This window comes from Theropithecus gelada, chromosome 2 (genome assembly GCF_003255815.1).
Source record: "Theropithecus gelada isolate Dixy chromosome 2, Tgel_1.0, whole genome shotgun sequence".
Taxonomy (NCBI): Eukaryota; Metazoa; Chordata; class Mammalia; order Primates; family Cercopithecidae; genus Theropithecus; species Theropithecus gelada.
Genome location: NC_037669.1, coordinates 123,567,011 through 123,593,726, shown reverse-complemented (window position 1 = coordinate 123,593,726; position 26,716 = coordinate 123,567,011). Strand labels below are relative to the sequence as shown.

Genomic DNA, 26,716 nt, shown 5'->3' with positions numbered 1-26,716 from the left:
CAAATGCATATCTAACTTTACTTATTCATCAAGACAGATATCTATTAACACAGGCACAGTTTAAAACAGAAAAGATATAAGATATAGAGCAAATATTGTCAAGATGATGATATTTAGCCAATCAACTATTTTCGAGAAATCATCTTTTATTCTGAGGCTGTGTTTTCATTCACAGTGAATCTAAATCTCTTCCTTTTATCTCTTGGGTGTCAGGATTTGTCACTCTTCCCATAAACAAAATTGATTCTAGGGAAACAAACAAACAAACATATTTTAGGAATTTCTGGAGAAAACAACTGACAATAATTAGTTTTTCTTAATATTTAACATATTATTTGGTCTTTTTTCTCTGTAAGATAAATAGGCGGTGTCCAATAGCAAAGCCTTCTCCTTTGTCTCAAATTCATAATTATATCATTATTAATCATTTTCTGGTAATTTATGAAGTAAAATAACACCCACTACAGCTTGTCATGGAAAAAGCATTAATCCTGTTTTTCATAGAGGGAAGCAAAAAAAAAATAAAGTGACAGAGAGGTGTTCTTCTAAATATAGAGACCCAGTCTGGAGAACATAGCATAATAAAATGGTGATAAGCATGATAGAGTTTTAAATTTAAGGCATTAGCAGTCATCATTTTATGCATATAATGTAACGCTTCAGGGTTAAAAGTGCAACTTCTCAGTTCTCCTTTTTCAGCGCTGAATCAAAGCTTACTTTACTGCCAAAGACAATATTTTTATATCTCTAGTATTTTCAAATCCTCACCAAAGTGATATAGTATACAGCATAAATGCAAATACCTGTTTTCAACCATTCTGTGTTTGCAAGTGAAAAGGAACTAAGAACTGAAGGACAAAACAGAAAGAATGATGTACCAAAATCTATTCACCGTTCTTTTCAACTGGGTTAAGAGAAGTGACCTAAATCAATCAGTGTCAAATGTTGCCTTAAGTTCCTTACGCTCAGATGTAATAAAGGTTAATTTCCAAAGTGATCAATTTTGCATAATGTTAAAGCTAATGAAAATGATATTTAAATGTATTTAAAATAATAGTAGGATGGCCCTTTTTTATTAACTCTACTATTCAGTCCAAAGACACACTCTTTGAAGAACCAATAACATGAAAATAGATATAAACTCCAGAAGATTTTATATATTTTGTTTGTTTGTTTTGTTTTTGTTGTTGTTGTTGTTGTTGTTGTTGCTTTTGAGACGGAGTCTCGTTCTGTCGCCCAGGCTGGAGTGCAATGGCTCGATCTTGGCTCACTGCAAGCTCCGCCTCCCGGGTTCACACCATTCTCCTGCCTCAGCCTCCCAAGTAGCTGGGACTACAGGCGCCCGCCACTACGTCTGGCTAATTTGTTGTATTTTTAGTAGAGACAGGGTTTCACCATGTTAGCCAGGATGGTCTCAATCTCCTGACCTCGTGATCTGCCCTCCTCGGCCTCCCAAAGTGCTGGGATTACAGGCGTGAGCCACCGCGCCCAACCCAGATTTTACTTTTTATTATGAATAATTATAGTCAACAATGTTTTGTTTCAAAATATTAAAATAATTATGGGAAAAAGAAAACAAATACCCCAATATTTCAGATAAATAAAGATACATAAATACATTTCCCAGAATAGATATTTCATTTAGTCACAATAGGAATAAGCAGTGACTCTTTTATCTTCATAATACTAATGCCATAATGCTATGGCATTAAAATGTTCATTAGAATAGTTTGCCTGGAAACATTTTAAAGTAAATTCTATAAACACTAACTTATAATTGAACACAATATCTTAAAATTTTAAATACCTAGAAGTGTAGAATGTTACATAAAAGCCATTAGTGCCAGCCTTTTCAATCTGTTTCTTCAGGAAGAATCACATTTTGAATTGAGTCTTCATGCCATCATCAATCTACTCACTAATAAATTGGGCATATTAACAAAATCTCCCTTGACATAATAGTGAAGAATTTAGAGGCAGACTGAAGCAAAAATGATTATTATTTTTTATCTTCATGCTTCCTTTCTAAATAGGTATCCCCATATTTAATCAACATATTTATACAACATCTTCATCAGATGTAAGCAACTTTTACCTCCTAATATTACAATACAATAGCATTACCAAGCTAATGGCTAGAAAAAAATTTCTTAATGGATATTCTGCAATCTGCTTCTCCCCTCAACACATAACCCAAAAGAGTTCTAAACGCAATAACTTTCATTATATCTGGAGTCCTGTCAATTTCAAAATCATAATTGACTATTTTTTCAGGAATGGTACCTTTCATGAGTATCTTTCACAATTTTCTTCTCAAAGCCTATAAAGTGGGCCTATATCCTCAACCTTAAAAAGGTGCTTTATTGTTCTAGAAGTTTAGCTTAGTAAGGGCTTTAGATGAATATACCGCAGTATAAAATTCATCTGATAGGAAAATCCAAATAATGTATAGATTTTACACAAAAGGACTGTTTGGATAAAAGAAAATTTCCAGGCTACGTAAAAATTGGTTGCACTAAACCTGAAATCATTCGTCCTCATACTTGAGAAATCATCAACAGAATACATTTTATGTATACCATGAAGCCATTTAATAGTTCACTATGGTGATGCTAAATCACTATCTTCATTAATCTCAATGATTTCTTGAGTTCATTTGCAAGAGAAAAATTGATAAATCACTAAATATGTATTATCTTGTATTATCTTAAGATAACAGCCCTTTCTATATTTTATTAGGTAACAATGAACAGTCCCTGATAAATGAATGTCCATTTATTTTAAACAATACTTTAAAGGAGCAACCCTAGTTTAGAAAGTCTCATTACAATAAAGAACATAAAACAGTTCATACTGTCATTAAGATCTGCTAGTGAAGCATTATCATAAATAAACAGATAAGTGGGTTTTGAATTTTTGCTGCTGTTTTACTGATAGCTGTTACTTGGCCTTCGCATATAACAAGTCATCAACTTGGAAAATACAGTAAAACATAATTATTCTAAATTCCATTATTTACTTGTGCGTTGACGCCCAATGAAGTTCCATACTACACAATTATATATTAATTCTGAAAAATTAGAATTATCTAAAGGTTAGACATAGAGATCAAATGACATACTTAGAATACATTTGAACACTGACATATCCATTACTAGAATTGAAGTTGTGTTAATGCAGTCTCATCAATTCTAAAACTTTCATTATTTTTAAAATATGACTTTCAGAAGGGTCACTCAGCATGAGTTTCATGGAGCCAAAAAAAGAGTGATGTATCCCTTACTGGGCCAATAATATCAGTATCCCTAGTTAATCTAACAGATTCAGATTCTGCAATTAATTTTGTCTCTTCTCCCTGTAAATGACTTTATACTTTTTCACTTGCCTTTCTTCTTCACTCACTCATTCATATTAATTTATTCATAATGAACACTTAGTATGTGCCAGGCACAGTGTTACAGGCTTCAAAAATTCTTTTATGTAACTCTATGAGATAAGTACTACTATTATGTTCAAATAAGATACAGGGGAAATGTGGCTTAGAAAGGACAAGCAACTTGTTTCACAACTGTTAGTGAATTCAGCTGGAACTTGAGCCCTACCCAATTTCACACCCTGTGTCTACAGGGAAACTGATATTATGTGCAAGGCGTTTTGCCAAATATTGGCCTGAATACAGAGATGAGTAAAATGTAATTTCTACTATCCTGTGGCTTGTAACTCTCACATGAGTATTATGACTGCTGAAGGATCCTAAACATAAACTTGACAGTTTTCCCACTGTATTCACATTTCTGGCTTTTCTTATTCCCAGGAGAAAGTGCGGAAGCATCCATCCAGACAATCTGCATTTCTCTGTGTTGGCATTGTGCCCAATGCCAATCCAATCCACTACTTCCACGCTCCCTTTTTTACCTAACTGCATCATCTTTCACCAGTTGACCAAGTTGGAGATTTGACTCCTTCCTTCCCCTCAGAACCTACACTAGTCACTTACTGTTTTGGCATCCACCTCTGAGTTCTTTCACAACTCCACACCTCTCAATTTCCATCCCCAATGTGGCATCATATACAGACAGTTGACCGGCATTCCCACTCTGACACTTTCTAGTTATGTAACCTGAGACAAACTATACAATCTTTCTCTGAGCTTTTGTGTCTTTATTAGTCAAATATCTAATCTTTTGGAGTGGTTTCAGCTTTAGTGATGATTATATGAAATGGTTACCATATATAGTAGCCATGATGGCAGTTATTATTACCACTGCCCTATTTTAGGCCTCTGTCTTCTCTTAAAATACAGTACCTAGTATTTAAAAGTGCACTTAACAAATATCCATTGAAAGAACAAATGACTTCAGATATGTGCATTGCAATTAGAAACTGGAACTAGTTCTGCCTAACATAATCAGTTCCCCCAAAGATTTCGCAAAAAAGGTACCTGTTGGGTTATGCTTCATAATAAACAGAAATGGACGATTTGCTACAAATTGGTTTTGAGCCAGACTCATGATCACAGGGATGTGTATGCCTATAAAATAGAGACAACAGTTATTTAGATACTTGCATTAAAAGATCAGTAAAGAAAGTATATTCATAATACATTTCGTAGATAGGAAAAGTCATTTTGTGTAAGGAGTTAACATGTGGAAAAGTAACCATTTTCTACATACAGAGGAATTTGCAATAAATTTAAAAACCAAAGTACTGAAGAATAAATATTAGGTCACTCACAGAATAATTCTAACTTTATATTTATGCTCAGTGAAGAAGAAAGCCAGATACCAGATTCAATTTAGTGAAAGCAGTTGAAAAAATTTATCTTTTAAACAGTAATTTTCTGTTCACTTTTTATTTGCATTATATGATTTATTTCTACAATGTTTGTAATTTCTAATTCCTATTTAGGTATGTTTGCACTTCGTTTTTATACTTCGGGTTTGTGGTAATCACATTTGAGCTCAAATTAATTTTTTTTTTTACTTACTCTTTCAAAATTATTCTGTGAGCTCAGAGTTTTTAGGATTTGGCAGTGAATGTGTGTGAGATTTTTATTTGAGATTTGAAGCAGAAATCTGCTGCCTTAAAAATTACTTTCTGTGATAATTGATATTATGCTGCTCCATTATATCATTTGTCAATATTTAGAATGGGAAAATATAAAAAGTTACATATTTTTCCTATCTAGATTAAATGTTTTATGCTTAATTCAGATACTGTCTTTACCAATAATATAGTTATTTTGTACTGTTATTTTCAGACCCCAGGAAAAATAAAATCACTACATATCGTTAGAATTGTAAAACAGTCAAATATAATCTTAGTATGATAACATGATTGGCACTCTCCTATCCAGAATATCAAGAGTATGTTACCCAAATAACCAGTGAATATAGGCTCATGTACGAATTATTAAGATAAATCCAAAAGCAAGGTCAGTTTTACTCCCATTACCATTCACAGTGAATACTTGGACTTTTTCTGCTTTTGAGCAGTCCCTGAGTGGGTCTCTGAAAGTCAAAATATCCAGGCTGACAACTCTGAGGAGTTTTACTATTGATTCATCTGTTTTCTCTTAGTGATTGTTACAGAATCCTAGAAAAGTTTAGACTTAAAATGAGAGACAGTGGGCAATAACATAAAGAGCTCTGAACTTAAAGTCAGGGAACATGAGTTGGGTTCAAATGCTGCTGTCAATCAATAGTATGACCTCAGGTAAGCCACTTTACATTGTTGGGACTGTTTCCTCACCCATATAATGAGATCAAACAAAAATCTATAAGGACTTTCTCAGTACTGTTTGAAAGCAGCTGGAAAATTTGTCTACATGATCCAGCAATTTCATCCAAATATAACCTTTTTACTTCTCCAAAGATTAATATAGTTCATCCCCTACAATCCAAATTCCTTGAGCACAGCAATGCAAAATCTTTCAGATGACAAAATCGTAATGGAGTCCAGTGTGTTTCATCCAGATGTCAAAATCCATCGGCCCAATGCAGCATTGCAAATTAATCAGGAAATTAATAAATGAATATCAATTTTTATATATTTATCAGTAAGACATTTTAAATGATAAATAGCTTTTAAATATTGATTAAAATCCAAATAGTATGAGGAATTAAAATAGACTTATAAGGAATTCATTTAAGTTGCTTGTCCATTTCTAATTGATTTTAGGGCTTTTTTTCTAATTATTTTTCAAGCATTATTTACATGTAGCACACATGCTATTTAAAATGTCATTTGTTCAAGGAAATATGGCCTAGAAGAGTGGTTCTCAAACTAGAATATACATACAAATTTCCTAGTGATCTTGCAAAATGCAGATTCTGATTCAGTCGGTCTAGGTTTTGGACCTGAGATTTTACATTTCTAACAAGCTCCCAAGTGGTGCTGTTGGTCGATGTACCACATTTGTAATAAAAAGGGAAAGCTGCAAACCACTATGGAGCACTGGTTCTTCGATGCACATTGGTATCGCTTAGGAAAACCTAAGAAAATATTGGAGTCTGGATTTCACTTCCAGAAATACTGATTTAATTATTTTGGGGTGTGGACTGGGCATAGGAGTTTTTAAAGCTTCCCAGGTGATTTTTATGTGCAGGTTAAGTTTGAGAGCCACTGCCACAGAGATAATAACAAGAATCAAATTAGCAAAGTGGGGACTAACTTGGTGTAGTGAAAGAATGAAATAAAATACAATTATGTAAGGGTGAGCATTCCTAAAAAATAATGATTTTATATTTGAACCCCAAAATTTTCTCCACAGGTCCTATCTGCTAATTCGCAGGTAATTCAATTCACAAGTGAGCAAATATCAGTAGACAGGCCTCAACTCCTCCTCCTTCCCTTCCTTTTTGTATCATGCTGTGACTGAAGAGAAATATGAACAGCGTATACAACCATTTCCTTTTTTTCCTCCTGAAGTGTATTAGATAGCAGAAGAAAAAGATTACAATACTTCAAAAGAGTCAGCACCGTAATATTCATCCTCTCCCCATCTTTCCTTCTAGCTTGGCCAGAAATCATTCACCCTACCAGTTGATGTTGCAGCTTCACTGCCATCTTCATTTATCTCAAAGAAAACTTTCTGCATGACTTGGGAAACATACACTTCAGATGAATCTGGTTAAAAAAAAAAATACACAAAAGCGTATTTAAGAGTTAAAATCAAAAGCCATTACCTATTAGGTCCCAGATTAATTACTTTTTTTGGAGATGGAGTCTTGCTCTGTCACCCAGGTTGAAGTGCAGTGGCACGATCTCAGCTCACTGCAACCTCTGCCTCCCAGATTCAAACCATTCTACCATCTCAGCCTCCCAAGCAGCTGGAATTATAGGCGCCTGCCACCACATCCACACTCGGCTAATTTTTGTATTTTTAGTAGAGATGGGGTTTTGGCATGTTGGCCAGGCTGGTCTCGAACTCCTGACCTCAGGTGATCTGCCTGCCTTGGCCTCCCAAATTTCTGGGACTACAGGCATGAGCCACCACGCCCAGCATCATTACATTTTCAAATGATCAAAGGCAAGGAGACAAATAAATGAACTATTTCCTATTTAGTCAATTTGCTACAGATAAAGGTGATTTAGACTTAGCTCTTCCAGACATGACATATATACAGAAAGAGAGAGAGAGATCCAGTTTTTCTGTGATATAAAAGGTAAATGATGTAAGCCTCAAATCACGTATCCAACTAAGTGAAATATTTGAAGGGACAGAGAGCTTTTCCTCCCTTAGCCATTGTCTATAGACAGAATGAAAGAGGCTTTCCAGATTTGAATTAATCTCACTCTATATATTTAACCTCAAAGCCAAAGTGCCTTTTATATTCTGTATTTAGTTTTGATCTTAGTTTAAAATAAAATGTACTTGCCTTCAAATCTGGGGAAGCTATGAAATTCTAAGGAACTTCTGTGTCACCTGTTACAAAATCACTTCAGAGATACACTTTAAAACCTGTTAAAGTTTTCAGTATAAGATCGTGTCTTACAACGTTTTGTTCTGGTGTGGATACAAGCTGAGAATGAATGCTCCTTTTTCTCCCCTTGGTGGAACTGATGTGTAGGTGAAGCGTTTCTGGTAGAGTGACTTGCAAGTATAATCTCCTCAAGAAGGAAGAAGTGAAACTGGGAGCCCAGAAGGCATGTCAAGCTGGCCTTGCAAGACAAGATAGATCTGACAATGTTCCTCAGAGGACAAAGGAAGCATGCTCTAGAAAACTGCCTGGCTCATAATTGGCTTGCTATAAATATTTGTCATATATAAGCCAATAATAAATAAGTCAATGCATCTGAGTATGTCTAGGGATAGAAACCTGCAAAGTGGAGAGAGACGGGCATCTACTCTATTAGTGTGAATTAACTGAAATGCAAGAGAATGTTCTCTCAAGGTCGGGCAAATAAGCACCTTCTTCTCCCAGGATTGCCTGGAATAAGACAAATAAACACAGAGGGAATGACCTAGTGGCCCACACCAAGAGGAAAGACCACAAAGCAGGTTAGGAAGGAGTAAAGAATTTCACCCAGTTTAGCAATGGCACGAGCCCAAATGACTCCCTCGCTATTAGGCTACACCACTTAGTCTCCTTTGCTCCATCTCACTGCAGACAAAACCCAGTCTTAGGAAAAGAACAGGCCCTGAAATATGATAGGTTAGAAGAATGTGAACTCTATAAACTCATTCATTGTACCTTCATAATAATTATTTCTTTTAATTTTTAAATAAAAATTCTAAGTACATTGTTATTAAATTAAGAGAACAAGAAAACAATACATTTGCTAGATGTGCAAGTAATATTAATATGATACTTTTCCCGCTTGCTGTTTCATATTTAACTATGTGCCAAATGTTAAAGTAGATGATTTACATACATTCTTTTATTTATTTCCCCAGTCACTATATTGTCTCACTTAACAGACTGGAATGCTTACACTCAGAAAGGTTAAATATTTTACTACGGGTTACACAAGGAGTAGTAACTGAGTGAGAAGTCAAATATTTTTCTCAAAGTTTCCAAAGTAACTCTGTACAATCATTTCATTCAAAACTTGTGAACTATATAAATATAAGGTAGTGTCCCTTTCACACTGATGGCCTATAAGACTAGTGTTGGGCTGTTTCACAGTAGCCTTTAGTGACTGTTTATTGTACAAATGATAAGTAGAGATAGCAGAGAATTTACTGTGCTCCTAGCTACCAGTAGAGGTATCAGCATTGGCTATGACTATTCTATTCTAGGCAATAAGACAGAACCAAAATGGTTAAAACAGCTCAAATAGGTAACTCAAGAGGGAAAGAACAGAAAATGCTAGACATTTATTCTTTTCTGCACTGGGTTATTTTCTTGAATAAAGTCTTCTATGAAACATTTTGGAAGTATTTTCTTTAAAATCTTCCTGTAACAGGAGATTTTTTAGAAGTCACAAATTGCTGGGAATTTGCAGAACAAGTGGCTGTTTGAAGTGTCTGAGGCATATTGAGTGATCTCCCTATGGCTGGAAAGAAGTTTAAGAAAAGGAAGTGCATGACAAATAGTTTGGATTATTGAAGGTTGAAGAGGTGGTTGTGTCTCAGGGCACACAGAGCATCCTGTTGCAGTATTTAATGTTGACCATCTCATACCTAGTGCTGATAAAATTGTCAGTGAAGTCAGATCTATCTGTCAGTGTGAGAACGAGTAGCCACATCATGTGTGAAGGTGATAATGAACATTTTGATATTTGTGACCTCATTCACTTCCTCCATCAGGAAAGTTTTTCATTCTATTCATTTGCCCACATAATTGATGAATGATGACTAAATTAACAACATGTTTCCAAAGCCCAGATAGCTATATAGAAATAAATACATAAAACATTTCTGCAGTATTTCACGTTATGATTTACAACCTCATCAGACAGACACGCCTAGGCCCCTTTTTATAGAACAGAAGACTGAATTTAAAAGAGGGTAAGTAACTTGGGACAAATTGGCTCTCTTCATCCATTTTTTTTTAGCTAGTTATTTTTGAACTACTGAGTACCACTGAAACTTGAAGAATTCATAGACTGTGTTGGCTTTGTTGTGCAAGTGAACGTGTTAACCATGCAGGACTCCCCCAGTGCAAGTGAGCATAAAAGCTCCATCTTCTCAGATTTGTTGTCAGCCCAAAAGACACCATTGCTAAATCTACAAGCTGTAGCATTAAAATTTCTTGATTGCGCTCATCATCCAGCAGCTTATGGATGACTATTGCATGTGTTCTCATATTAGTGAATTAACATTTGCAAATTGGTTTCTAAGAGTTGTATGAGCTCTGCTTAGATGAGAGACTCAAAGTTGTAATTCCCATTATTCAGATGAGGAAATCCAAACAGGGCAGAAATAAAAACCCATATAACACTTTTATGTAGTTTTATTAGAAGTATAGCCAGAGTGCTTATCTAACATTCCAAAATGGTTTTTGACTTTCATTAAGAAAAACTACTTAAATATAAAATAAAGTACTTGTTTACAGACAGCTCAACATGCTATGACATTTATTCACTGTGTGTATATTTACCAGAGCTGAATGCTCTTTCGGTTTTAAGCTCAGTTAGTTAATGTAGTCCTAACAAAACAAATTAACATGATAATATAAGAATTATTTATCATACTACCTGTTATTCCAGAAAGGTCGCAGCCACCACTAAATATCTCGGTTATGTTCAAAGAATATAAAACATCTTTGAAGTCTACTTTTTGTTCTACTTTAAATCTGTTATTTAAAAGAAAAAGAAAAAGAAAAGTCTTGAAACACTGCACATTTTTGCTACCAATTTTTTTAATGGATGTCTTGGAGGATAATATATTGTAAAATCTTTTGTTTGTATTATCTCAGTTACATTTTCTTACATCTCACACCATTTTTCCCCAGCTCCAACAATCAGTTCTGGGTTGCCAATAACTTGCTTCCCAGATAAATGGTTGGAGGAAAGAAAGAACAGAAATTGCATTTTTTTGAAGTAACAATTACCCAACAAAACTAGGTGAGAATTCTAAGTTCTATCTAAGGTCTTAATTGCTTGGCTCCTTTCTAATAAGTCTAAAATTTCCCTCTTAGGTATTCAAGATTTTCACACCATCAAAGATGGTTCCTGGCAGATGTCCATGACATGATGAGCAGAGAACAGGAGTCCACAGTCCTTGGAGAAGATTGTTAGCTATTAAGCAATAGAGAAATATTTATAACCTATCATTCATCTCGCCCATTGTCACAGTCAATGAGATGTTCTTCAGTTTATGGACAGGCATAATATCTTCAGAATAGGTCCTGTAAAAGGATAAAGGAAGGGGAACCAGATTTCCGTCAAAGGAAATAAAAGACAAAAATTACAGGAAAGGAAAAAAAAAAAAAAAAAAGCAGCTAGCCAGTGCTTCCAACACCGAACCATAAGTTAGGAGGCTAGTGTCTGGCTCACCTATCTGTGCCTTAATTTGCCTCACCTGTGAAAAGGGAACTTAACCAGATAATCCCAAAAGATTTTCTCAGCCACTGATCTTCTGTGATTCCAAATCAAAAGCAATCACTGAACCTCACTTTCCCATTTAAATAAAAGCGGGTAGGGGGCAGGGGGAAGCTAGTACTTATTGACTTCATAGATGCTTAAAGCATTAATTTGCATTTTAAATACAGATTGGAAACCTGGTTTATGAAAGAAAAGACATGTATAATAATCTTAAATAGGGAGCTATATATATTTCCGACATCAGCAAAATTCCAGGCAATTTCTACTGAGGAGCTTTGTCTGTGCCCTCTGGGCATTGGCCCCTGTGCTCCCGTTAGAATGCATACACTAGTGCTCAAGGATATGTGTTCATTCAGCAGGAGGCCCATATCTGGAGCTAGAAATTAGATGGGGCGATCAGTCTAACTAGATCATTGTTTTAACTGGCAAATACTGAATGAGCTTCTTAATTATAATTCTCCAAAGCAATGAACATGGTGTGGCAGAACTCTACTGGGACTAAATTATTTCTTGGCAAAACAATATGTTTTTTTGGAAGATGGCAACTCATTCAGAGCCCTATCTACCTGGGAATGGACACAACATGCACATTAAAATCGGCTGATAATGAAAATAGCTCATTCTACGCCCACTGCTTTCAACTTCTTCCTTGTAACTTCCTACTAAGAAAGACAATATGCAGTATGATGGTTTGGGAGATTTGCTTTTTTCCTGTTTTTATTACCATAGTCTTTAAACTGAATGGAGTATGGGCTTTTAAAGGGTGGAGAATATATGTTCTAATCTACCTATAAATGGGCTATAATAGTCCAATAATTTTAGGATAATGACAAGAATACCGCAAGACTTATTACAACTTCTAATAATGCCTAATTATCACTGGAGAGTCATTTAAGTAACAGTCCTGCTCATAATATAGTCCGATGAAACCTACAGCAATAGAAACACATTCAGCCATCTAATGAAAGTATAATCTAAAGCCAATTCCTAATTATCCTTAATTATTGGAGCCATGAATAGTCAGGTGTGAAGAAGCACTGCCATGTGTTAGGTACTTCATATAAATTACAGTTTTTAATCTTTACAGAAATCTAAGGAAGTCGGCATTATTATTTCCATTAATGTATAAGAAAATAGAAGCCTGAGGAGGTTAATTTCCAGGCTGAAGGTTAAGGTAGGTTCCAGAGGTATGATTTAAACTCAGGTCTATTTGAAGTCAAAGCTAATGTGCTAACTGCCACTACCTTCTAATCAAAATATAATTCAACACCACCATATTGGTCAATATATATAATGTCCCTCTTCCAAAGTTTACAAGTCTTCATATTTCTCCCAGTTGTGGTTCATTTTCCCTTTTCCTTAATCCTCCTCTAAAATTGTCAAAAGAACAGCAGGCAAAGGTAAAAGAATGAGCAGCAAAATGTTAGATAAACAATTAGCAACTAAATCATGAATGGAATTTTTAGCATATACAAATAATATCTATTTGTTTAAAAGACAGTAATTCACTCCCAAATGTAACCATTGTGCTGAAACAGATCTCACATAGATAAAAGCTGCAGAAAAATGAAAAACAATCCCAATTTTTGTTTTAAGAATGACCTACTTCTGGCCTCCAGGCCCTGCTGGGGAATGGTATTGGCCCTTCCTTTCCCCTTATCCCCAGAGTTCTTGTTTAATGAAAAAAAGCCTTGGATCAATTTCCCTCTGGGTTTGTGTCCTTATTATCTGAAATCCCAGCTTTGATACAGTGGGCTTGAGTCATTCTTGGTGTATTAGACTATTCTCACACTACTATAAAGAAATACCTGAGTCTCAAAAAAGAGAGACAGAGAGAAATACCTGAGACTGAGTAATTTATAAAGAAAAGAGGTTTAATTGGGTCACAGTTCCAAAGGCTGTACAGGGAGCATGATGCTGGCATTTGTTGGTTACCGGGGAGGTATCATGAAACTTACAATCATGGCTGAAGGCAAAAAGGAACAGGCATGTCTTACACGGCTGGAATAGGAGGAAGAGAAACAGGGGGCAGGGACTACACACTTTTAAACAACCAGATCTCGTGAGAACTCTACTACCATGAGCACAGCACCGAAGGGGGAAATTTGTCCCCAAGATCCCATCACCTTCCACCAGGCGCCATCTTCAACACTGGGGGTTGCAATTTGACATGAGATTTGGCAGGGACATAAATCCAAACCCTATCACTTGTACTGTTCAGAGCTGAAATCAACCAAACCAAATCTTAGGGTTGCTCGTGAGGAGAATAATACAACACAATCTTTGACAACGGTGGCCCTAGATGGTTATGTGAGTACACAGTAAATTCCGGTCACTTTCCAATCAATTACCTCTGTGTGTGTGTGTGTGTGTGTGTGTGTGTGTCTGTGTGTGTGTAAAATAATTAAAATAATCTATTAACCTCACAGACTGAATTTAAAATACTTTCTGTCACATACGAAACATCTGGATGCATAATGTATGCCTAGTATTCCCATTTTTATCCATGTCCAATAGGTCAAAGTAAATGAACATTTTGTAATCACTACTGCAGCTGGTCACAATGTATCTATTCTCATATGCAGTCTCATTTTCCTTGCCTTCCTCCCACCCACACACAATTTACATTTACCCACTTATAGATCCAATGCTGGTCAAGCCTAGAATTAATTTCTAACCAGCAAAAAGATGACCCTTTATGTCCTGTGGTAAGTGCTACATATTTTGAAAAGTTTCCTTGGTACAGCTACTCCAGATCTCTCATCCTACTGCTCACTCTATCACTGACTGCTTCATCTGTTCTGTGCTCCCTCTCATGCTTGCCCTATAGTCACCTGTTTTCAGATGCCTGGCTGACCTCTTCTAGTACTGGCTCAGCCATTAATTAGCTGTGTGACCACAGGCAAGGTATTTGCCTGTCTCCATCTTGTCTGTAACCTGAACATAAAACTAGATCTTCATCAAATTGATTGAGGAATTAAATGAGATATGATGGGGGGGTCACCTATTACGATGTTGGCATTATAATATACGGCCACTGTTAGAATTAAATGAGTAATAATACAAATAATATTTAGCTAACATTGAGTACTAAAAATTATATACACATTATCTCATGGAGTCCTCACAACAGTAAGAGGCATGTATTATCATTACTGCATTTAATAGAATAGAAAAATCTTAGAGAAAAGTAATTTGCTTAAGGTTATATAGTAAGACAGTGGCAGGGCTCTGGGTCTTCAATATTATTTTCAGTAATCTGATTTCAACAATTGACAAAAGATACTGTGAGGTGCCACATCAGTCAATATTTTTAAAGAATGATACGTCTCAGAAAGACTATGGCTATTAAGATAAATACTTTTGAATAGAACTGTAGTGCTTAACAAGTTTAAAGGCCTAGACTTCCAAAAATTTAGTGAGAACTATAAAGCCTCTCCCAAGGAAAATACATACCTAACTTTACATGCATAAACTTGCAAATAATTTCAGGGTTTCAAAGACCCTTGGAAGTATATCCTAGACCTCTCTAGAAGTCCATGGTGCCCAGATAAGGACTACTACAAAAAAGCAAGAATTCACAGCCCTCTTGTTTTCTAGTAAGTTGAGCCTGAAACCCCAAAACAACCTATTTCTTCTTAACCCATTACTAGTTAGTCACACATTCCAATAACTTCACCAGTTCCTTACTATTCCCAGTGAAGCTGCTCCCTTTAAACACTCTTTACTTAATGTCTGAATTGTTGCAGTGGTTTTTAAACTGATCTTTTAGGCTTTAGTCTTTCCCTCTTTATCAAATCTGGGATATTACCACTAGATCAGTTTAAAGCAACAAATGTTCATTGAATAGCTACCTTTTTTTTATATACATGCTTTTTGCTGCAGTCACAGAGAGAAAACATGCACAGCTCTTCACCTCAAGTAGCTTATGGGTCAGAGGGGAAGACAAACAACTCATTTTAATGCAATTGCTATGCAGAAATAAACACAAGGTACTAGGAGAACTTTTCCCAGGGGGAGAAGGGAAGATGCTTGTATGATATTGCATGGAGAGATCAGAAAGCCTTTCTAAAACTCAGACTTAATTTTAAGGACAAATAAAAGTTATATAGAAAAATGGGGACCGTAGGCAGGGATGGGGGGTAAATGAGGAACAGGGAAATTTTTCAGACAAGTTAGCCAGGGTGAACAATTCTGACTACTACATACACCTTTTTAAGACACTGACTTAATCATTTCATCGCCTTACTTGGACATAGTCAATAATTCTTCATTGCATATAGGATTTATTCCTCAACTCTTTTAAAACCCAACTCAAGTCCTTCTTTCATGAAGCCTTTGTTTACAATTCCAGTTTCCTGTGCACTCCTCTCCCTTTTTGTGAACCTTCTAATGCTTACTGATTATACCATTCTTTTAGTACTTACTGTACATTGCTGTGTAGTGAATTTTTTTTTTTTTTTTTTTTTGAGAAGGAGTCTTGCTCAGTCGCCCTGGCTGGAGTGCAGTGACATGATCTCGGCTCACTGCAAGCTCCGCCTCCCGGGTTCACGCCATTCTCCTGCCTCAGCCTCCGGAGTAGCTGGGACTACAGGCGCCCGCCACCAGGCCCGGCTAATTTTTTGTATTTTTTTTTTTTTTTTTTTAGTAGAGATGGGGTTTCACCATGTTAGCCAGGTTGGTCTCCATCTCCTGACCTCGTGATCCGCCCGCCTCGGCCTCCCAAAGTTCTGGGATTACAGGCGTGAGCCACCGCGCCGGGTCATCTTAGTGAATTTCTTGCACAAATCTAGTACTATTCCATTTTATCAATAGGTGGTAACCATCTTATCAGTAGAGAACCTAATGCTTTACATCTATCCCAGCCTCTTGCCCACAGTAGAATCCCAATCAATGTTTTTGAATAGGAAATACACTTTCTAATAATTATCAAACTAATAAGGCTGTGACAAACTAATAAGGCTGTGACCCAACAGACATGAGAGCTAATCCTTCCCTGTCAATACTCATTGAATGGCAATCAATTTATCTTCTCAGTGTCTCAGCTTTCTTATCTGTGAAATGGGAGAATAACCAAGTCAGATGATAAAAATCACATTTACTATTAAAATATAAATGCTAACACTTCACAAAGCTAAAAGTTATGTGTTTATTTACCTTATATGTATTAAACTATCATTTTTGCCCATACACACAATTTTTAAACTATATTTTCAGAATGTTTCTTCTATAGAGAAAATCTGGCGTATAGCAATTTTGTTTTAGACTCTTCAACCAAAGGAAGCTTTATTACTAAAATTTTTAAAGGATCTCATACTACATTTAGACAAAGTAATATAATTATTTTAGCTGACATTCAATTGCAGGATGATGTCCAAAATTATATATCTAGTATATTACAGATAATAAATAATGGAAAGCACTCGAGTATTTTTAGATATCTTATTGGCCTCGATTCTAAACTAGTTATACACAATAGAGGGGAAGGGGAAGTATTTCTTAAGCAGTAACTATAGATAGTCATTCACATGCTCCTTTCTACTGTAGCTTAAATATAAGCATTCTTATGGGTTGGTTTTTGGTTGTTGTTGTTGTTGTTGTTTTCTTGGCATGTACTAAACTTTGCTACCAAAGAGCTATTTTGTTTTACAACAATATAGATTTTATTACAGTTGGTGTTACGGGTTGAATTGTGCCTACCCCCTTTCCCAAATTCATGTGTTGAAGCCCTAACCCCCAGTATCTTTTAATGTCACCTTATTTGGAAATAGGAATGGGCCTTAATCCAATATGATTGGTATCCTCAGATATGAGAACACCACACAAAGACAGATGGCTACATGACAACAGAAGAAATAATTGGAGTGATTTATCTATAAGTAGAGGAACACCAAGGACTTCCAGCCACTATCAGAAGGTAGGAAGAGGCAAGGAAGGATTCTCCTAACAGTCTCAGTGAGAGCCTGTTGTGCTGACACCTTGATTTTGACATTTAGCCTCCAGACTGTGAGAGAATAAATTTTTGTTGTTCTAAGCCACCTACTCTATTGCGTTGTGCTGTTATAGCAGCTCTAGGAATTAATGCAGTTGACTAAGCTGTTCCAATTTTATCAAAATATTTAGTTATCAGTTTGAAAGCCATTACACATTTATTCAGATGTAAAAGAACCACAGTATTCAGTAATAAAATATAAATCTGCCAGTCTACCGCAAACATTGATTGAGCCTACATTGTTTTCTCTCTTCTCTACCAAACACATATTTTCAACAGGTATTCTTCTGTTGTGAGGAAATTGTTCCTTTTGGGAGAAATGTATTTCAGAATTTTTAATCCATGATTTTAGTGCTCAGGAAACTTAATTCATAAACGTGTTCTGATAAGTTAAAATTGTTAATGAACTAAATACATAAGCAAATTGTTCCTTTAACAAATCAGAAGACATTAAAAAGTGAACACATTTTACATGTAATTCTGTATTAATGTGATTAAACAATAACAAATTTCTGTCCTCTGAATTTAGAAAAAAAATCTCACTTTTCCTTCTCTAGAGAGAAGTTTTGAAGTAAATGTCTAATGTCCTATTTTTCATGATGCCATATGTACGGAAAGGGGGGAAAGCTTCATTCAGGGTCCTCAAAGAGAATACATTAGAGTGACTGGAAAGTTTAATTCTGGTTTTGAAGATATTTAAAATTAAATAAAGAGAAATAATATAGAATTTCTTTCCTTGAAATTATTTGTGTACTTTAACTCAGTAATACTCATTTAGCACATACTATATACCATGAAGCATGCTAGGAACAACAGAAACTAAAATGAACGAGACCTAACCCGCTGTCCCAGAAATCACATTTTAATAGGACAGACAGAAATGTGAGCAAGAAATAAAAATGCCGTGTAACAAGTGCTATGATGTAAATTTTCCTGAAATGTTATAGAGATGTAGGTAAGGAGTGGTTCACTCTAACTAGGCATATTTGAGTATATCTACATGGAAGCAATAACTTCAAGGGAAACCATGGAGGATTAATGGGAAGTTATTGGTCAGACACCACAGAGAAGGGCCTGCCACACAGAAGAGAAAGGAGTGGAGTCAGAGAATTCAGAGAAGACATTGTTTCTAGTTTGGTACTGACTAGGCAGTGATCTTCTTAACAAAGAAAAAAATAAAATAAAGCTGTCATTTATTTAGCACCTTCTAGTTGCCAGACTTTGTGCTATGAATAGAAGTATGTAATGAGATACTGTAACTGAAACTGCCAAGTTTTTAAATATCATTGGTGGCTGGAATTTGTATGGAAAAGGGGGATACAACTGCCAACTATTGTTTCTGTTTCTATATAAATGAAGATTCAAATTCAGGTTTTAAGGCAAATTGTTCTTTTGTTTGGGGAAAGCAATACAATGGGCTTTTTCATTTTGCAAGCAGAACCAGTGGGAGGGAGATGGAGTTTGAGATGACGAGGGCATAAGCTATTTTATATGATATGAAAACATTGTTTTCACTGAAATCTCTGCTATAGAATTTTTTTTTTTTTTTTTTTTTTTTTTTTTGGAGATAGGGTCTTGCTTTGCTGCCCAGGCTGGAGTGCAGTGGCAGGATCACAGCTCACTGAAGCCTCAAACTCATGGGCTCAAGTGATCCTCCCGCCTTATCCTCCACAATAGCTGGGACTACAGGCACACACCACCATGTCCAACTGATGTTTTTTTTTAGTTTTTTTTTTTTCTAAAGACAGGGTCTTTCTTTATTGTTCCTGCTGGTCTTGCACTCCTGGGCTCAAGAGATCCTCCTGCCTTGTCCCCCCAAAGTGCTGGGATTACAGGCATAAGCCACCACACCTGGCAACTATAGATTCTTGTCACAACTGGGAAACTGGCCTTAGAAAGCATGGAAGAAAATCTGGGTCACTTTCTCTTTATACGGGGAAATGGTGAAGGACTCTGAATGCTGAATAGGAGGGAGGTGTAAAGATAACTCTTTTGGGTGAAGGTGGGTGCTAGTACCGTTGCAATGGTAGGCTAAATATAACAACGGACAGAAGGGGACTCTTTGGTACAAGAAATAGTCTACACTCAGGGAACTGTCATGATTGGTACCTGGTTTTAAACTGCTTTCTATGTTGTAAGCCCCTTTCACTATCACCAAGATTTCAGTAAAATTTGCTTAAACATTGAAGTCGTTCTTCTTGTGTTAGTTTGCTAGAGCTGCCATAACAAAGTACCACAAACTGGGTATCTTAAATCACAAATAGATTGTCTCACACTTGCAGAGGCTAGAGGTCTAAAATCAAGATGTCAGCGGCATTGGATTCTTCAGAAGGCTGTAAGTGAAAAATTTGTTCTATGCCTCTCGTTGATTTGTAGATGACCATTTTTTCCCCTGTGTCTCTTCACACCATCTTCCCTCCATGTATTCCTCTGTCTAAATTTTCCTTTTTAGATGACACCAGTCATGTTGGATTACAGCCCGGCCTAATGACTTCACTTTCATTACTCTGTAAAAACCTCCAAATAACGCAGCATTCTGAGTTACTGGGTGGGGGGATGCAACTCAACCCATAACAGTTGTGCGTGGAAGAATTAAGAGAGAAGTCTGTGTCTACACTGTGAGAGTAGTTGTATGGGAAGTGTGGAGTGTGGCCCTGTGTGGAGATGCTGAGAATAGGGCCAAACAGTTCAAAGTTGTCTACACTGTGGGAGTAGTTGTATGGGAAGCGTGGCCCTGGAGTGGAGATGCTGAGAATAAGGCCAAACAGTTCGAAGTTGTCTACACTGTGGCAGCTTGGACAGATTTTTGGACTGTGAAACTTGCCTCTAAGGATTCCTAAAAATGCTGTGAAAGGAAATTCTGGTGAAAGCTTGTATTTCTTCTTGTCAATTGAGGTTGGGGCTTATGCATTATTATTTAGACTGAAAAATCTGGCAATCAGTATCATTATCCACATTTTAAATTGATAAAACCGCAACTCAAAATGGTCAAGTGACTCTCCTGAGACCCCACTGGTGGTACATGTCACAGACAGTTTTCAAACTCAGTAATTTTGTTTTTGTCTCCAAGAAAGTGATCATTTCAAAGCTAAGAGAAGCAAATTTGAAAATAAACAATTTAATTTCAAAAAATATTATTTCATTATTAGAAGGTAAACAATCTGTCATACACACCATTAAACTCCAGTGTTTGGCACAGTAGGTGCTAAAAAATTCTTTGAAAAAAAGAATAATGTCAAGTAGAGATATTCAAATGGCTGGGAAATGAAAGAGAAGTTGGGGTTAGAGATTCAGATTTTAAAAACCAGAATAACAGGGGATAAATAATATTTCTCAGAGAGAGTAAGAAGAGGAAAATTCTGAAGATGAAACTGATAAAATTTTTGCTTGGGAACAGAAACAAAATAAAAGTCAGTCAAGGAACAAGGAAAATTTCCAGAAAGAGAGAAAGAAATAAATCAGTAGTGTCCTGGGGACTAAAGGAAGAAAGCTTTTCTAGAAAAAAAGGGATGCTTAATAATACTTTGATCAAGATCCCAGAGTTAGGATGTGAGAAGTAGAGGATACTTCTTTCTCCACAATATCAAAGAAGGTAAAGATTAATAAAGATTTACATAAAATTTGAGATGACTTCTATAAATAAAGAGGAGAAAGTTTACCTGATAATAGGTTTTCTTTAGGATATAGGAGACTGGCACACTTGATGGAAGTAAGAGAAATCAACCTAGAGTAGTAAGTGAAGGAGAGAAGTAATGTCCTGGTATGGTGTGGGTAGGAGTAAAGAAAGTTCTCAAGAGTAAGCAAGGAGTGCTGAGCTCTAGTCTTGGTGAAGCCAGAAGTTACTCCTTTCCAGGTTTTTGCTCCAACAAAATCAACAGTTGCAGTAGTTGCAGTAGTTGAAGAACAGGAGCGGCTTTCACTGCAAACCTCCATGTTCAACTGTTTCTCCTGCCTCAGCCTCCCAAGTAGCTGGGATTACAGGCACCCACCACCATGCCCAGCTAATTTTTATATTTTTAGTAAAGACAGAATTTCACCACATTGGCCAGTCTGGTCTCGAAATCCTGACCTCAGATGATCTGCCCGCTTCAGCCTCCCAAAGTGCTGGGATTATAGTCATAAGCCACCATGCCTGGCCAGGAGTGGCTTCTTGAGTGTACTCAGAATTGAGGATAATTGAGAAGAGAATTAGGAAAGGGATAAAGACAAGGAGGCAAAAACATTAAAAATGTTAATGAGACTATGATTGAAATAACTAATGACTAGATCCTGGCTTAGTGGAAAAGGAAGTAAAAACCAAGAGGTTTAAGAGACCAATGGCCAGAAACAGGGGAGCACAAAATAATTAGGGATTGATGAGTCTGAAAGAAAATTTAGAAATAAAACGACAGTATATAACCTATTGGACATAAATCTCTTTTTAAAAGCTTGGGTAGAGTGTGAATTGAGTCATTTGGGCACAACTTTCTCTTTGAATTTTCTCCTGTCCCTTAGACGCATGATGTTAAAAAATTAGTTCATAATTACTGCCTCCTGAGATAACTCTGCAATTTCCATTTTGTACTAACTACCTAAAATTGACTATAGGATTCTGTTTATAATTCAATGATTAGAGCACTATCTGTCAAAGTGATATGACATATCTTTCAATTGTATAAAACACACCATTATAATTATTTTTTCTTAATAAGAGATAAATATTAAAAATTCTAATCAGGAAAAAAGTGGAGAAAGATAAATTAGCATAATAAAAAGACAATAATTCCTTCTAATCCCAACATTCTAATTTTAAGACATATACTTATCTTTTTCAGAGAAAACTAAGCCCTTAAATTCAGTTCTTCTCACAGTAAAGCAATGCTAGCACAGGTAAGCCCTGCTTTAGTATCCAAAAGTAAAGTAAAATTTCCAAATGCATTTGTATTTTCATTTGCGTCAATAGACTTTTCAGGTATTTGCTACCTTTCAGCTGACTGCTCAAAATCCTACGTAAGTGGAAACGTAAGAACTCGTATAATAAAATAACATCACTAACCTAGGGAGGCTTATTTCTACTTCCTCTTCTTGCATCTCAGAGAGCCATTTTAGGATTTGCTGAGCAGTAATTAGTTTTTCCACTTCTTCTATATCCATACCTTCTGCAGGAAGTATGGTAATTAAGCTAAATTCATCACCTTTATAAAACAATTCTAAAACTTGGTAGTTCACAGAAGATTCAGAAAAATAACCTGGAATAGACAAAATAAAATATCAAATATACTTGGCAATTCTCAAGACTGTGCTTAGGAACTGTGGTTTCTCACATTACCATATTTTGTTCTCAGAAGAGCCTTCATCATTGGAATTTTGACAGTTGAACCATTTTTCTTAGTAAAATTTATCAGCTGTGTGTCCTCTTTTCTGAATTTCTGTTTCCAATCTCCTTTGAAATAAATAGCATTCACCAGGACAAGCCGAGTCAGAGGGCCAAATTCTTCCCCTGAAAACATGTCTTTAATTTTTCCTAGGAAGTGGGTGGAGGAGGAGGTAAGAAGAAATGTGCAATAGTGATTCAGTGGAATCGCTTTGAATAGAATTAAAGCAAAAGTGTCTTTTGCAGATCAGTTTTGGATAGGGCATGTTATCATCTAAATATGGTAAATTTGAGAATAAACAGGATTGCTGTTAAATAGTTCATGAAGAAACAGGTGCAAATGGAATTTCACTACGAAATTAGAAATATGAGACTGTTTTAGGCAAACTTAGATATACGTAGACTCTCTTCAGTAAGATCATTTGTATCCATTATATGTCAGACATAAAGAATAAAGATATTTATTCTTCCATATTTACTGTTATTATTCTGTCTATTTCAAGGTCTTCTAACATGTCAGTCATCATAAGTAAGTTAATGGTACACCCAAACTTGCCACTCTGACAGCTGCGTCCACTGACCATTGGAAAGGGAAGAGAATGGAGGTTACTAGCATGATTATTTTCCTCCAAATAACCGATCTCCTACTTCTATGTCCAGTGAGATTTTCCAAGTTATGAGAAATAGGCATGACTGGGTGCCATGGAGCTGTCTAGTGATGTCCTCATTTCCCACAGCTGTGAACATGACTCACCACACTTATCTCACACTTTCAACTTATGCTTCCCCATATAAGGCTTCCTATAAGGCATATGTCTTACAACAACAGTTTTCGTAGCTGATTAAATAAAGAAACAAAGTACTATTAATTGAGGGCTTGGTATATGCTTGTCACTTCACATACATTATTATTAAAATTCCAAAGAATTCTGAAATGTTTTAATAATATCTTCATTTTAAATGGAGCATAGCTTATAACTTTCCAAGATTTCAACTGAGATTTGTATGAATTTAAATTTACTATATCCCTCTGTAGTAAACTATGAAATTTTTGCTAGCTTGCCTTTAAAGTTTAGACTACCATGTTTATGATAGAACTATTAACATTTATTATTAAATATTAACACATTCAACTAAAATGTGTTAATCGTTTTCAGCATCTGTGGGAAAGAAGTCATTTGGGATTGACAGATTTAACTTCTACCTAGCCAAAGAGATTATTTCTGCTTTTATACCTGAAAAATCTAGGTTTTAACAAAAATTATTATTAAAATTATTTCATTAAAAAGTCTATAAGCAAGTATCTCTAAAAATAAAATAAAAGAATCAGTATACTTTTCAAAGCAGCTTACAATTTCTTTCCAGTTTTATAATTTATTATTAATTTAAATAACAATGAAATGAAATAGGACATTTGATTTCTCTGATCCATAGTGCAGTAGGAAAATATTCAGCCATTCTTTACTTTAGGATATTAAAAACCATGAATACAATGGCAAATAATAATTTTAGAAAAATGGGAAACTTTACCATCTGTTTTTCTTTCTACCCAGGTACTTATCATCTCTGCACAAGCCTTTGCATCTTGAAAATCCACCAGTTTTATAGCACTCTGAAAAAATTCCTTGTTGCCATGGAGATACTGTTCTTTCACAGTGAATCCTTCTTGAAGGTAGAGGGCATTGGCAAGATTAAATGTAAATTCCTGTTTTTTCTCTGAGATGGCAGAGAAAAATGACTCCAGTACAAAAAATTCTTCCCCTAGAAAATAATTTTAATATATATTGGCATATTGAACAACATAAAAACAACAGATTTTCAGCTTTGCTATCTAAGCACTCTGATTCATATCACCATTTTTTGCACCCTTAGGTATAACTCACAATCCCTTCAAAGTTAATATAAATATTTTAAGGATGTATCTCCTGTAGAATACGCATTTTGTAGAGAAATCATCTTTTATATGGAAAAAAGAATGTCCATGTAAATTTGAAATTTGTCAAAAACAAGAATATGCATTTATAGAAGCTGAAGGGAAGTCCCTCTTGATAGTCACATTTAGCTCATTTTTAGTTGTTGAAGTTTATGTTTAGAATCTTATTCTTTGCATAACGTGAGCATGTGATTCCTATGAAAAGGGAATGCTAATGAATGCTGATGGGGATATGACAGTGATGAGCAATCCTTTTCAATATTACTTTTATTTCAGCTGAAGAAAAAAATTGTTCTCTTATAAGCAACTGCACCTGTACAGGTTTTAAAATTTACAAGGCAACCTCTGTAATCATCTCTAGAGATGCATAAGAATCAGAATTGCCTATTTCTACAATTCATGAATTTATATACTTTGGCTGTCGACATCAACCATAAAAATCTTTAACCATTTTAACTCTAACCACCAGCCAAAATAAGTCAGTCAGAGTCAATTGAAATAATCACTTTAGGCCTATTGTTTATTTTTGGACTGTTCTGACTGCTGTGTTGTCCGGAAGCTATATATGCCTATGAGAGAAGTCTACCCTGATATTTGGTTCAATAGCTTCCTGTTCATTGCCAAAGTGTACTGACAGTTTTCATTTCCTTCTGGCTTAAACTTAGAACTCAATCATTAAGTCTTGTAACTCTATTTCAAACAGGTTCTTTCAGGGCCTTCATTATATTTTCAGTTAAATACTGCAAATGCCACTTTTCATAACGTAGAAGTTGATATATTTAATTAATCTTTATTCAAGAAAACTGGGTATTACTAAGAGGGATTTACTACTAGATTTCTATTGGAAATAAGGAGGATGTGTGTGTGTGTACCTATGCTTGTGTAAATACATTTTTTTAAAATCAGAAAGCTAGCAGCCCATAGGGCATCTTTGTGCAAATAAAAATAGTTCCCTCTCTGGGGGCTGGGCAGCTCCATGGCCTCTCATCTTGTCCAGCTGGGTAGAGACTACATTTCAGTCCCTACTTGCCTTTTTGGCCTGGAATTCTCACAATCTCACAGGAGGCTTTATGAAGTATATTACATTATATTTCAAACTCCAGGATTCTCTGTTAACTAGTATATAGACACAGGTATAAACAATTTCAGATATTTAAAAAAACTTGCTTCCATATGATTAGATCTGAAGAATTTCAGTAATTCTTTATAACCCTGAAATTCCTTACATTAGGAAGGGAAGAAAGTTAAGCCATTTTACAATTTATGTAATGGTTTCAGATGTAACCATTTATTGCTATTTGAAGCCTGAAACAAGTATCTCCATCGCTAGGCGGCTCCAGAAAAGCCTTTCTGAGTAAAGACATGAGAGCTTTTCCAAAAGAATTAATTAAGGTCAGAAATGAAGTGACAGAATCTGAAACTAATTTTCAGAAATCTGAAATACATGAACATTTTTAAAGGAATAAAAAAAAAATAAGGGGAGAAAAAGTAGTTCCAAATCATTTGTCAAAGCAAACAGTACATGTCATGTACTTAAGGTCTAAGTCTAGGTGACAAACAGCTGCCCTTTGATAAATCGTTGAACTCAGAAGTCAATGAAAAAAACGTCACCAAGCAGTACAAGTTTGGAGAAGAATATAACATTATCTGCCCTATAAATTTTATTTGGTTTCTAGATTAATGACATTTTTAGCACAGATCAAAAAAGAATGTATATATACACATATGTATATATACGTATATATGTGTGTGTGTGTGTATATATGTCTCCTAATAAGTAATGAGAACAAGTTTATTTCATTTTCTTTTTTTTTTTTAATTTATTTATTATTATTATACTTTAAGTTGTAGGGTACATGTGCATAACGTGCAGGTTTGTTACATATGTATACTTGTGCCATGTTGGTGTGCTGCACCCATCAACTCGTCATTTACATCAGGTATA

The 26,716-nt window shown here is 35.5% G+C and overlaps 1 protein-coding gene across 1 annotated transcript; it reads right to left on the bottom strand.

Moving 5' to 3' along the window:
- Nucleotides 1-24,778, bottom strand: SERPINI2 (serpin family I member 2). The gene is made up of 8 exons (XM_025377371.1): nucleotides 24,775-24,778; nucleotides 24,369-24,599; nucleotides 22,794-22,988; nucleotides 22,521-22,713; nucleotides 10,645-10,742; nucleotides 7,042-7,128; nucleotides 4,442-4,531; nucleotides 1-246 (listed from the first exon to the last, which is right to left on the bottom strand). Exons 1-8 carry the CDS (start codon nucleotides 24,776-24,778, stop codon nucleotides 170-172), a joined length of 975 nt encoding a protein of 324 aa, XP_025233156.1. The 3' UTR covers nucleotides 1-169.
- Nucleotides 24,779-26,716: the final 1,938 nt, after the last annotated feature.